This window comes from Lissotriton vulgaris, chromosome 11 (assembly GCF_964263255.1).
Source record: "Lissotriton vulgaris chromosome 11, aLisVul1.2, whole genome shotgun sequence".
Lineage (NCBI taxonomy): Eukaryota > Metazoa > Chordata > Amphibia > Caudata > Salamandridae > Lissotriton > Lissotriton vulgaris.
Window position 1 is genome coordinate 1,085,065,068 of NC_141699.1, and position 14,739 is coordinate 1,085,079,806.

Consider the following 14,739-nt stretch of genomic DNA (forward strand, 5'->3'; position numbering starts at 1 on the left):
CTCCCGCCTGCCCTGCTACTGATGACGTCTTACTCCATGGATCGCGGCATTTCTTCTCACAGCACAAGTGGTTGATAGATACATTTCAGTATCCTCTGGAAAAGCAACTGTGGTCCTGCAGAGTAAACAGTTTCTGGCAAATGATTATAATCTGAGCCTGTCTCTCACTCATTCGTGCAACCCTACCGTAGTATGAGCTGTGACCCAAGACATAAGAGCATCAATTCGGTCACTCTCACACACCCACCAAAATACTTCCCACAGAGGCCCTGAGCAAGTACAACACGCTTCCATCCAAGCACTCGCCTACAGGGTAGCTTGCTATCCTTCAGATAATGTGCTTCAGTGTCCTGTACTGCGACATGACTTGATCTATAAACAAATTTATCATAAAATACAATACAGCCGGGCTGAAAAAAAGGTCGCTGTCTGGCACAGTGTCTGCACAAATAAATCCAGAGGCTACCTCCTTCCCCATCACCAATGTGCTGAGTGATACGTGGAGATGTTGTCAGTCTCCGTCACAGTAAATATTACGTTTGTTTCAAAAGATCAGTGAGACTCCTGGACCTACGCAGAAATAGCCTCAATCATGGATGCCACAGAGTAAAAAAGTGAGTAATGCTCATGATCTGAATAGAGAAATGAAATGTTCTCTAAGGCTGGCGCAGGACACTACAGTGGAACTTATAAAACAATCCAAAGATTGAGGATTTTCTTCACATTGAAACCCTCTTGTAACATATACTTTACACTATGTCACAGCTCCCTCATCAAACTTAATGAGTAACTGCCTATAATGCAACCAAAGTCAGTGAATTATGTACTATTATTGATGTAGTATGCTTGGTTGGACAGCTCTTGAGTTTGGGCAACCCTCCCATTAGTCCATTGTGACTAAGGGATGCTCCATCATTAAGAAATAGAGTGTGTTTGACCTACCAAGGGATCTGATGAAATTGGCAATTCTCTCTTTCACCAATATTGTAGTTGAGGCTGGCATGCGCATGTATAAAAAGACCTACTTAGTGTACATTCTCTCGTACAGAAGCCCTCATTAGGGAAATAGAAAAGGCGTACACAAACTCACCCCAGAATAAAACATAATGGATGCAGAAACAAAAGGAACAGAGAACACACTCTCAACCCCCGCCCAGAAACAATTAGAAGCTGGAAAAGTTTTCTAGAGTATCGGGTGAGTTTCTGCTGTCATGACTGGGTTACGACTTTGGTGGTTATCAGTGGGAAATAACAAGAGAAAAGGGCTTTTGCACCCGTTTGTCCATACTGTTGCCCCCTGCACTTTGCTTTGCATGGGCATTTACCATCAATTAAAAGCTGCTTGTAAGTGCCTGTGCAAAACCCAGAGAGAGGACAATTTGTACTCCGCTCCATAACTGAACTCATTTTAGCATCATTACCCTCTGTTCACAGCAACTCTATTAGAGGTCATCTGCCGATTTACACCAAAACGTCATTTACTCTGAGGATACACAAAAAAGGGAAGCAATATGGGGGCTGTGCAGTTTGGATCATCTCTGGATCTGGCATCTGCACAGAAACTGACACTTGTGATCTGTCCTGCAATTGGAGGTGTGGAGCGGGATTTAGGGCGGGCCGGAATAACAGGCGTGGAGGCCGTATAAAGTGCGCTATGATTAGCGAAAACTTTATTGTTCATACAAAAGAAACACTGGTCAGGGGATGAAAAGGTTCCGGTGAAAATCCAGGTGGGTTGTAGAGGTGAGGTGTCCGGGATGGTTCCGTGGGGATGTTCGCTGCTGGGCTGCGGTCGTCTTTCCGTGGTGTAGGAACGGTGAGTCACTCGGAGGAAAAGAGAACGAAAACAGGGCGATTAGTTCAGGGGTAACAAAACTTGTCTCAATACTGTCACCAACACCTGGGGCTGTGTGTGGACGGTTAGGGTAGGACGTGACGGGGTTGGGTTGCGGGAAGAGGTAGAGACGGGTAGAGGGTGAACACGGGCGTGGACGGGATGAAGAAATAGTGCGCAATTCTATACAGTGTCGGTGCACGTTTTTACAGTGAAAGTGGTTCAGAGCGCTATTTACACTATGTACACATCTACCAGTGGAAACAGGGGAAAATGGTAACGAGGTACTCACATGCCCCGCCGTAACTCTCCTGTGAGTTACGGCCGCTCTCCAGCCACCTCCTGAGGACGCCACCAGTCCTCACACCAGACGTCTTCCTCGTCTGCTTCTTCTTTCCGGTCCTTCGGTTCTTCCGCTGCTGGTTCTCCGAGGTCTGCCAACTCCTGCCACGAGTTCGCTGTTGGGAACTCTGAGTCGTTTGAGTCGTCGGCTTTTCTACTTTCCTGCCGATATCCGGTCGAATGACTTCCGGGGTGAGGTGAGTTCACTTCCGGTCCTTCACTATCGACCCAACTTCCGGGGTCATGGAGGGACGTTTCCAATCCGTCTTGTATCGGTGTTATCGGTGGAGCCTGCGGGAAGACAGAGAGAGGAGTAGTTCCGGAGGGACAAGAGTCCATAGTGCTCCGTCGTTCCCCCGAGGTAGGGATCAACCCTTCACAGGAGGCCAAGAACATTCGTAGTCACTCGGACTGAGGTTTCGATGTTGATGTGCCAGAAATGCATTGACCCCTAAGGAACCTAGTAACGCAATGGGGCAGTTTAATGCACACTACACCAAGGTAAAGAATACAACTTTATCCTCCAAGTGCCCCTGATGGGCATGGGAAAGGAAGTCCATGGGGTCAACTGGCAGTGCCAAGCTCTCCTCTGTAGTCCTCCTGTGGAAAGAGAATCAAGGGCCGCTCGACAGGGAATGGCAACTAAGGGACAACTACAGACTTTCACGGGGCCATTCACAAGGAATTCAAGCTTTACTTTATTAACTGGGGAACCACAGATATTGGGACATCTGTGAGGGCAGTTAGCTAGAGTCCCATTTATTTTTGGGTGAATCTGAGACAATCACTGAGGCTTCGGGAAGGCTGGGCCCATCTGTCCTTCCTTGGAGAACTCCCTTGAGAAGGATCTGGCAGGGACCAAATCATCCTTCTATTTCCTGAAGGCACTTTTGACCCAATACTGAAGGATTCAGAACAGTGTCTGGAGGGGACAACCTAGGGTACTGTGGGAAGGGAAACGGTCTTGTGGTTCTGCATAGCTCCAATATGGAAGATGTGAGCATACAAATCGGAAAAACATCTTTCCGAATTACATTATTAACTTTAACTGTACGTATGCTTGCTCTTGATACTGGAACACCTTTGGATGGCGAAACAACATGTTAACAGTCTTCTCAGGTGCATTTTAAAAGGGAAGACAGCTCTCATCCCCCTAGAACATATATGAAAGAGCCTCTTGCTTTCAAGGGATCGACCCTCAATTCGGTCTTGTAGTAGTCTGACTGCTCTACGATGGATATGTTGCTTATGTTATTTTCTGTTATGTTGAAAGGCATAAAAATACAAAAAAAAGCATGCTGACCTCCTAACTGAGGATGATTTCGTTGTTTGATGGGTTATTTCTGGGAATCTGGTAAATCACTCACTGACAGCGGTGTGTTTTTCCATTAGGGAGGAGCAAGGAAGAAAGCGAATCAAAGATCTCCATAAAGAGCTGCAGGAGATCCAGAAAGAGAAGGAAGAGGCAATTCAGGTTAGTGAAAGGGAAGAACCACCGTTGCTCTTTAATAGACATGAGATGTGCACATTTATCAGGTTTGACTCACTGTCTTACGCATCTTTTATCAATTCCAACAAGCGAATAATATCCATGCACCCCCACCGAGTCACAGAAAAGCTGTACATTGCGAAGGAATTACACTTAATTTGTGGCAATGGAACTCCGAAATCTGTTTTTCCAATGGATCCCACCATTGGAAATGTTCCCATTCTCATGTCTTGTCTGTCACTTGCCTCTGCAGTTAGCCCATTCATCGGTGACACAACAGGCCTTTAATATTCCTCCAACTTTAATGGTGGTTCTAATGCATCAAGAGAAACCAATGCTCATATCTTTCTGTGCAAAAAGGATTTCATGGTCACTAGCCAAGATTTGTGGTTAAAGGTCAACAAGACTTCAGGTGCCTTCCCCGTGAAGAATTTTTGTGGCACAAAATTCAAGAACACTGCCAGCAGTGGGTGAACGCTTGCTGGGAAGGGAAGCAGCAGGTGACTTGCAATATGAGTACGGCTTGACTGGGGAATTATTTATTAAAGGGGGGTATAGACCTGATGACTTCATTTCAGAGGATACAGAAAACAGATCATCCAGGGAGATGTTGTTTGCATAGAGTACATAGGCTGAGCCACAATAGACATTTGCTGCATTTAGACGTGCACGTAACAGAGAGAGGCTTTTATCAAACTGGAGGCAGCAATATTGCGTGAATCACAGTTACTTGAAATACATTTGTCATTTAGATTTAAATTTGTAAAAAGAGACTTGCATTCTAATAACATTATACATCATTTATATAGCACATACTGCCACATTGAATTATCTCTTCCTTCTTCATTAACCAATGTTATTTGCAAGGGGTTGTAAAAGGTATATGTATTTACAGAGCACAAACCTATACTAAATGTTACACATGGTCCTTGACATACTTTCGTTAATGAGAACAATCATAACATTTGATATATATTCTTAACTCCACGAACACGACTCAATCTATGGTTTCAATGACATGGATGATGCTCGCCCACAGCCTCAAAAATCATTTACAATAGGTACCAGTAAACAAATAAAACCAAAGGAGGGGGTTCGACTGGATAACTAATTTAATATATCATGTACTGACAAATGGGAATCAATGTCTCTATATACACATATATACACAATGTCTCTATATACACATATTTACACTAGAGTTTAGTTCTGCGTCAAAACTGAAATGAAGCACTTATATACCCAGCAATTGGCAGCAGACGTGCTGGATTAATAATATATATCTTTGAAATTTGACCGCCAGTGACAAAAGCATTGGTATACCTTTGGATACTTACATATTACGTGTGCGGACCGATCGTCGCACTTTGACGTGTCAAGGCACCACATGAGGGTGCCAAAAGAATGTTTTTTAATTGACGTGCACTCTGAGAGAATTTCCCCTGTCACTCCGTCCTGATGAAGACCCGTTGTTGAGGACTTGAACCACCCACTACATGGTTGGGTCGAAACGTCGACGACATTCCCCTTCGGGAGCCTGTACCTACTGATCCCTGTCCCCAGTCCGCCTCCCATCCCCCTTCTTCCTGGTAATCTTATTGCCCACGGTGCAATTTAAGGACCAAGGAATTGTAGATAGCACTTAGCGAGTAAAAAAGAAGTATTTTTTACAAGCATTATCCTAGGACAGCCTCAATGTTCTTTGTATATAAATGACCCACACTGTTTTTTCTGATCTTCTTGATCATTCACTTGAGCACACACTTTATCTTTCTCTGTGCACGTTCTTTCTCCTTTTTAAAAAATGTATTTTGCCTTATGATCTGTGTAAATATGTGTATATAGAGACATTGATTCCCATTTGTCAGTACATGATATATTAAATTAGTTATCCAGTCGAACCCCCTCCTTTGGTTTTATTTGTTTACTGGTACCTATTGTAAATGATTTTTGAGGCTGTGGGCGAGCATCATCCATGTCATTGAAACCATAGATTGAGTCGTGTTCGTGGAGTTAAGAATATATATGAAATGTTATGATTGTTCTCATTAACGAAAGTATGTCAAGGACCATTTGTTGTCTATACTGCTGAATACCCAGGTCCTTTGACTATATTGGGTCTACCCCTGTTTTATAACAGTATACTAAATGTCACAGCCCGCCGTCCATTGGTGAACAGACAGTACTAGATATTGTATATAACTTGATAGCAGGTAGAGAATTATTCTCACCTGAACAAGGCCTGGGAGGGTAAGGATGATGGGGTCAGGACACTCACTGATAATGGAGATGTGCTTTGAAGAGATGCTGTTTCCATTCATTTCAGAATTTTAGAGTTGAATACGTAGGCTTGTTATGTGGAGAGATATTGCACCATATTTTAAGGACTTTGTTAGAGAAGGCATGTATTTACATTTCTTTATTTTTGGTGCGCTTTTAACTCCTTGTGTTGCGTTGGGCCCTTGACAGTTTTTCGGCCAGGTAGGAAGGTGTAAATGTACTGCTTTGTATGTTGAGTAGCATGTCTTGAAGATGATCAGGTCTCGAAGAGGCAATTAATGTAGGTGTATAAGGGTGCAAGAGATTGGTTTATATTCTCCAGTTATTTGAGTTGATGTCTTGAAGGGCGCTCTTTAGAGGAATTAAGATTGAACAACAGTGTATAAGTTGTTACCTTTACTCAGTGAGAGGAGCAGGGTCTACACAGTGAGTATGAAGTCTGCTTTAGGAAGGTGAACATTTCCTTTCTGTACAAGTAGGAGTTAAGTCACTGTTTTTTGTGTTTTCGTGGCCATGCAGGATTTAAAAAAAAGATGTTGGAGTCAATGGTAAAGCCAAGTGATTTTGCGTTTGTAGTTGGGGATTGCGAGAATCCGTCCACGCGTACATTTGGTCATAAAGCCGACTTCACCTTTGCAGAGTTTAGTTTAGGGGAGGTGCTCATAATCCATGGTTGGAAGATTGGAAGACAGTCAGCCATTGACAGTAGAGACTTTTAGGTACAGTTGAGCGACTTAAGCAGATGGGTGAATCCATGACTCCGCAGCAAGATCAATTCTTAGCGATTCCGTATAAAGATCACTGCGGAAAGGATGGATCTTTGGGATACACTAACGTACCAGGAGCTCTTAAGATCTTGTAAGTATCCATTAGTATGTATATAGTGCAAGCCTAGGTGGGAATCAACAGAGTGCTGCATATTTGAATGATGCTGTATCGTAGCCCAGCCTGGGTAGATTCTGTATTGGCTGCAGACTCCTGTGATTGAGCTGTGCAGCCCGTGTGCTCTCAGACAGGAGATCTAACCAAGATTCTGCTCAACCCGAGGTGGCCCTTCAGCCATATGACTGGTGTGCTGACAGTTGTGAGATACTGCTGGGCAAGACTGCTACACAGAACACACATGGTCATTCCTTGCGCCCCAGACATTCCCTTGCAGAGGTTGCTGGACGTTCAGGGGATGCAAAGCACGAGACAGTGGGCAGGCAATGGGCTGAAGGGGATAGCTGATCTTTAAGGTGAAGGGCATATTGGACTGTTCCAAGAGATAGCATTAGATCATCATATCTTGAGAGGTTAATTTTGAGCCTAGGGGCTGTTGAGTGGACTGCTGAGGAAAGTAAGGAGGTAGTGGACATGGAATCCCCCCACATGCATACACACACACCAAGACAGGCTTGGAGAGGGATCATAGTACTCTAGAAGGCCTTTGTGATTGAGCTGGGTGCCCAGTGGAGAACTCTGGGAGAAATGAGCTGCTGACTTGGATAGGGAAGCTGGTATCTTGCTCTGCATGGAGCTACCAGGGTGTCATTGAATAACTTTTGTTTTAGTTTATACTGTTTAATATTGTTCATAGGACATATCTCAATCTCCAGAAACTGAGCAGGAGGTGCTGCTCAAGGGCAAACTTGGCATGCCTCAGATACGATTTAGTAAAAGAGAAGTTCTATCACTTGCTGTGGGAGTGATGCAGCTTATTGGCAGTAAATTATACACACACTCACAGTGCAAACAGACTGGGCGCTTCGTGTGAACCCTGAAATCTGCTTACTGGGACTGCTCCCACTTCCCACGAACAAGAGGCGAACAGCAGGTTTATAGATTTAACACTGTAGTTGGCTAGGTGACAGTTCACAATGACTTGGAAGTCCTCTGGGAGACAGCTTGTTAACAAAATGGAGAACTAGCATCTTGATGTGGAAAGACACGGACACCATGATACTACAAATGGAGGTTCAGAGAGGGCAGAGGACAACAGACCTGGAATGAGCATTGGGCACGTAGCCCTCCAGATAACAAGTCCACCCTCTGGTGAGGTGAGGAGGGAGTTGAGCAGGGAACAGAATGGAATTAGGCAAAAGGTACAGACGAATGGGAGATTTGCAGGGTGGTAGGCCCTTCTGCAAACCTGGAGCATTACCATCCCCATGATACACAGACACATCTGTGGGGAAGACATATCCTGGTATGACATGCACTTCAACCAGATACACTGGTCTAGGGACCGTATTGGTTAAACAATGGTGCTGTTTATTGATTTGATGAGTGGCCAGTACAGTACAATAAAATTAACAGTTGGCTTGTCTTGGTCCCTCCAATGGTCATCCAGGTTCCAGTAACTTAACCCAGAGTTATTATCTGTTTGTTTGTCGACTTTGCAACGACACATATTGCCAAGTCATTTAATGGCCTTAAAAGGACAAAATGCTTAGTTTCCACAGCCAGGATTCACACCAATGAGTTATGTGTTATGCACAGCAGTTTTCCACCTAGGTTTTCTGGAAGTCATATTTGCTAAGATGTTTACTTCGTGTACTACCTCTCACAAGCTGTAGGAATAGCTTTTATGCATAATGGCAAGGTCTAAGTGAAGGTTCCTCTTCATAGGAAATTATGGTGATTTAAACATTGGGGGAGCAAATATCTCCCCATGAGGCGTTCCTGGTGTGGTGTAAAGATTCCAGCCAACTCTGAGCAGCACTGCTGTGGATGTGACCTGTTGGCATTTATGTATTTACCAGAATCGAAACGAGATGATTGCCCACTTGAAGGATCAGCTTCAAGAAATGAAGGCGAAAACCACCATGGAGGGGAAGTACATGAAGAAGGACGCAGAGCTTCAGGTCCACCAAATCCAGAAAAAAGGAAGCAATGAAGAGGCGGAACTGAGGGAGGAGCTGCGGGTAAGCAAAGTCACTGGCACGAAGCAGCATGAGCTGCGTTGTGCACTCTCGCAAAAAATCCACATCCATTCGGATCTCTTTTTCTGTAATAGTCTAATACCAAAAGGGTTGCTTCACGCTTTGGAGTCTTACAATTGTTTGAAATCTTACTGCATCGTCAACTACATCGCAGTCAGCTCCACCAGGTTCAAGATACTTGTACGCCCATATGACCATGGTCTTCCGTATTCTGCCCCTCGTGGGAGTATGGAGCGGTGTGTTCATACAGCCTATACAGTGGACTACCAGGAGAAAGCTGCTCTTTAGCCACAAGTACTATAAACACTGGTATGCTCTGGGGCACTGTAACAGCTTCACTATGTGCACACGCAAAGTGTGAGCCCATTAAGTTCTTTAACCCCTTCAGTGCTGCGCGAATTCCGCTGCGGTGCTGAAGGTTCTAAAGAACCTATGGACTCATGCCCGAACGGTTCCGTCTTGAGCACAGGCCAACCGACGCTCACGACGGAACCGTTCCGTTATGAGCACCGAAGGGGTTAATACTTATTGTAGGAGGCTGCTAGACTTTGTACAGTGTGCTTTCTCTTCTGAGGCTTTCCTGGTATGTTTACAGCGCTTTCCATGTTACCCTGGAAAATGTTCTGGCACGACTGGGGAATACAAGCCGTTTGATGTGCTTTTAACATCACAGCACTTTAAGAACTCCTTTGTGCTATTGTGCCCTAGATGAGCAGAAGTGCTAGCATGGATGGATTAGCTGACGTGGCTTCAAACAGAGAGGATGTTGAAAACTACTTTAAATGAAGGCCAGACAGGCACAAAGTGTGGATTGGAGAGAAAAGATGGAGATCAGGTTGAAGCTCTGTCACCTGTCCTATCTGCCACCAGTTCTACATTTCTGTGCACCATCAAAAACCACCTGTCCTCTGCAAAGGCACAGGAGCTTAATGGATCAATGCCAATGAGAGCATAGGTGTGATAGCTGTCCACTCTCCACCAACCGCATACAATTAAATAACTTGTGGTGGAACACTGTTCGCATTATAAGCTTTCAGAAATAAAGTCAAAAGATAAAATTGATTGTTGACTCTTGAGGTCTTATCTCTTTCTGAATCCAACTGACACCTTTGCAGATATTTTATTAGAGTCATGTGCCCGCCACATGCCTTGTTTTATTGGGTGTGGAGAGAGCAGTCTGGCAAATTCTTCCACTGAGCATGCGTGCGCTACTATTCCCATTCACAGTCTCTACCATTTAATGAACAATTAACCCAAATGCTATGGGGTTCCAACAGTGTGGATATGTGACTGCATCATCGGACTACGCCATCTTGAAGAAAGCAATTCTCGAGTGGTGCAGCATCAGGAAAGAAAGCGCCACAAGCTTGGGTACATTGGAGGAGTTAGCGTCCAAAACCCCTCTTAGCTTTCCTGCTACTGGTAGCCCTGAGCTCTTAGTCTGCCACGCTGTGAGAAAACCGGCTGAGCAAGAACTTGTCCTAGGCAGAAGGAGGAGGAGGTCCTTGGGGGCAGATATCTTGCTTAAATAGGATAACATTGGAGTCCTTATTGATGTACTTGGATTGTGGCTTGACAAATCAGCATGACCAATAGCAAAATTCTATCCATAATTATTTGTCATATGGCTATGTCTGCCGTTGGTGAGGTAAAGGATCCAAGAACAACCGGCCACAACTTAGAAAGGGCAGCGATAGACCAAGTGATTTCCACTTCTGTCCAGAAATCATTGGTACCAGTGACCTGGACACAAAAAAAACATGACTAACAAATTGGAGGAGGGGTCGTTGTCTCCAAGTGAACGAAAGTGATGAAGACGGCTGTGCGAGGAAAGCAGCGTTAGTGAAGTGGCTTTTATGGAAGCAGTTTGTAGTTGGGTTCTGTAACCATTAGACGTTCGGTGCTTGGCAAGCGCGTTAAAACCAAGCACTTTGTGGACTTTTCAGAGGAAAAGGTAGAAGCACCTTGCAACAGATGATGGGCGGATAGGCTTGGAGATGCTTTCCTGAATATGTGGGATCTAACTATTTCAGCTCTCTCCAAACGGGTCTAGACAATCCGACAGAAGCAATGAGGTAAAAAGAGAAGGTAGGCGAGTGAGTAAATAGTAGGGTTTGAAGGTTCATGAAGTGTAGGGGCCAGGGGGAAGATTGACTGATTGAAAAGAAAGAGTGGTAATTTGCTGAGGTGGAAAGTGAGGTCAATGGAGTGAGGTGGGATAGAAAAAAAAGAGGAAGGGTGGAGAGAATGTGCTGATGACATACTACTTCTGATTTCTAACACCCTTGTTTTATCATAGAAATTAAATGACAAATCTGATGAAGAGATGCGAGTTCACCTGGAGATTGAAAGCTTCCTCCGGCAACTTCAGAACGTGAGTGTTCAAAACTTTTTCTTTTCAGAGACATAAGTTATCTGAACTACAGATGTGTGTGAACAGCGGACATTGATCTTTGCGAGTACATGGAAATTATGTATACAACAGCCATATACTCGACCGTATAATATTACAGAAGTTATTTGTCTTGAACATGAAACACAACCTTCATTTCTGAAACTCAAATCATTCCATTTCCGGTTCCACCTTAGTTTCTGGGTATAAAAGGAAACTACTTGTCACAGAAGTAAATGTGTTTCCTGGTGAGCAAGGTTCATCTTTCACTTAAAGATGCCCTACAGCTTGTCATTCCCCCATTTAAAACAGTTGGCTCAGGACCAGACTATATTCTAACCGGTCTCCAACCTGAACTACTGAAGAAATGTTTCTGCTCCAGATCCCAGGTGGCATATCACTTTTGATGTTAGTTCCGAGCCACAAACGCCCCCGAATCGCAGAGCTGCATAGACTGATTTATTGCCACACTGACCATATGTTATACTGAGAACATGAGGTCTGAAAAATGATCTCTCCCAACGAAATAGCCAGGGAGTGTAAGACTGAGTAATGGTGCCTGATATAGAAGTGTCTTCACAAACAAGGCCATGGCCTGCAAAAAATATATTTGAGATACTCTTTTAAACAGTCCCCACCCAATAGCCAAGAATTTGACTTGCGGCGTGTTCTAATATTCGCAAAGTGTCATATTTATCCAGCTTCAGTGAATACATTTCTTTTGATCTCTGATGGAAATAAAAGTGGCTTTCAACCCTCTTTCCCATCTCCGTGTGTCTATAGGTTAGTTCCTGTATTCATCAAAGGCGTTATAGCACAAACTCAGCGCAATGTTGGACGCACTGAGCTCTCCTCTAGACCGTCTTGAATCTGTGCAGGCTCCTAAATCTGGCTTCCAAGAGGGTTCATTATTAATTTGTACAGTACACAAATCTTGTTTTTTCTGATTAAGCCTCTCTCACGGCTTTACGCCTCTCTGAGCGGCTCAGCCTGTCAAAACAGCTCCACCCTTTGTCGGTCGTTACAGATGGCAGACAAGATCTGCGTCCTGTGTCACATCATCCAGTGACGTTTCCCCCATGGTGCACCACTCTTCTGGGCATCTGCACCCAGAATGATTACCATTTCTGAAAGGAATATTAGTAGCAACTAGAGACCACTTTTCAAGTTTTATTAAATCTTGGCTTGTGTGTTACTGCATCACTTGTCTTTGCAAGTCTCGGTATATCACCTGGAAACAGACCTACCTGCCTCTTCCAAATCTATGTCCAAAGTCTTGATAAGTGCTTGTAAAGTGCAGCCCTAGTGGATATTTCTTTAGTACCCACCAATCACACTTTGTACAACAGCCCAGGAGCACTATGTGCTGCTTTCTGTGCAGGCATTTTACTTTTGGTTTGCCTCACAGCTCCATTCCTTAGAATTATTAGCGTGATTAGAAGTATTCTCCGTAAAACAGCATAAAAGGGTTTACTTTAAAGCGCGTACTCCACATCAAAATGCTTTCTTTTTCTTAATCCCTTTTCTGTATTAAAACACTTTTGTGACCAACAAAACCACTGTTGTGGCTGTTCGGTTCTACCGCTTTCTCAGCTAAGAAACTAACATGGTGGTTGTTTTGCCGGCAGCGCCCCTAAACTCTCTCTAGATTGTCCACTATTTCTAATTTGGCTTTTATATTTTGGTTGTTTTAGTTATATCTTATTTAAAAAAGTATGCGATATACTGTGACCATCCCCCCGCCCCCCCCAAAACACACGCACCACCCTCCCATCCCCCACCCGTGTGGTATATCACAAGTGCACCCTGGTTAAACTTTCATTATATTCTTCTATCAGGAGCTGGAAGAAAAGCTGGAGTATTGGATGGAGAAGTACGACAAGGACACAGAAGCCAAACAGCAGGAACTGAATTCCTTTAAATCTGCCAAGGCGAGCAACCTGGCTGCGCTGCAGGAACTAGCTAAGCAGGTGAGTTAAATACCGAGAAGGCCTGCCTGTCTCTCAGAGCAGAGGGATGACTTAAGAGAGCGGCGAGGAGGCAAGGCGAGCAACCTGGCTGCGCTGTAGGAACTAGCTAAGCAGGTGAGTTAAATACTGAGAAGGCCTGCCTGTCTCTCAGAGCAGAGGGATGACTTAAGAGAGCGGCGAGGCAAGGCGAGCAACCTGGCTGCGCTGCAGGAACTAGCTAAGCAGGTGAGTTAAATACCGAGAAGGCCTGCCTGTCTCTCAGAGCAGAGGGATGACTTAAGAGAGCGGCGAGGAGGCAAGGCGAGCAACCTGGCTGCGCTGTAGGAACTAGCTAAGCAGGTGAGTTAAATACTGAGAAGGCCTGCCTGTCTCTCAGAGCAGAGGGATGACTTAAGAGAGCGGCGAGGCAAGGCGAGCAACCTGGCTGCGCTGCAGGAACTAGCTAAGCAGGTGAGTTAAATACCGAGAAGGCCTGCCTGTCTCTCAGAGCAGAGGGATGACTTAAGAGAGCGGTGAGGAGGCAAGGCGAGCAACCTGGCTGCGCTGTAGGAACTAGCTAAGCAGGTGAGTTAAATACTGAGAAGGCCTGCCTGTCTCTCAGAGCAGAGGGATGACTTAAGAGAGCGGCGAGGAGGCAAGGCGAGCAACCTGGCTGCGCTGTAGGAACTAGCTAAGCAGGTGAGTTAAATACTGAGAAGGCCTGCCTGTCTCTCAGAGCAGAGGGATGACTTAAGAGAGCGGCGAGGCAAGGCGAGCAACCTGGCTGCGCTGCAGGAACTAGCTAAGCAGGTGAGTTAAATACCGAGAAGGCCTGCCTGTCTCTCAGAGCAGAGGGATGACTTAAGAGAGCGGTGAGGAGGCAAGGCGAGCAACCTGGCTGCGCTGTAGGAACTAGCTAAGCAGGTGAGTTAAATACTGAGAAGGCCTGCCTGTCTCTCAGAGCAGAGGGATGACTTAAGAGAGCGGCGAGGCAAGGCGAGCAACCTGGCTGCGCTGTAGGAACTAGCTAAGCAGGTGAGTTAAATACTGAGAAGGCCTGCCTGTCTCTCAGAGCAGAGGGATGACTTAAGAGAGCGGTGAGGAGGCAAGGCGAGCAACCTGGCTGCGCTGTAGGAACTAGCTAAGCAGGTGAGTTAAATACTGAGAAGGCCTGCCTGTCTCTCAGAGCAGAGGGATGACTTAAGAGAGCGGCAAGGCAAGGCGAGCAACCTGGCTGCGCTGTAGGAACTAGCTAAGCAGGTGAGTTAAATACTGAGAAGGCCTGCCTGTCTCTCAGAGCAGAGGGATGACTTAAGAGAGCGGCAAGGCGAGGCAAGCAACCTGGCTGCGCTGCAGGAACTAGCTAAGCAGGTGAGTTAAATACTGAGAAGGCCTGCCTGTCTCTCAGAGCAGAGGGATGACTTAAGAGAGCGGCGAGGCAAGGCGAGCAACCTGGCTGCGCTGCAGGAACTAGCTAAGCAGGTGAGTTAAATACCGAAAAGGCCTGCCTGTCTCTCAGAGCAGAGGGA

At 45.3% G+C, this 14,739-nt stretch overlaps 1 protein-coding gene across 1 annotated transcript in view; it reads left to right on the plus strand.

The window, feature by feature from the left end:
- The window catches only part of DRC9 (dynein regulatory complex subunit 9), a 74,287-nt gene that overhangs the window by 44,250 nt on the left and 15,298 nt on the right, over positions 1–14,739 (plus strand). The window contains exons 5-8 of the mRNA XM_086944960.1: positions 3,569–3,650; positions 8,690–8,851; positions 11,169–11,243; positions 13,100–13,231. Of these exons, the coding sequence (XP_086801086.1) occupies positions 3,569–3,650; positions 8,690–8,851; positions 11,169–11,243; positions 13,100–13,231 (451 nt within the window). The remainder of the gene's footprint in view (positions 1–3,568; positions 3,651–8,689; positions 8,852–11,168; positions 11,244–13,099; positions 13,232–14,739) is intronic.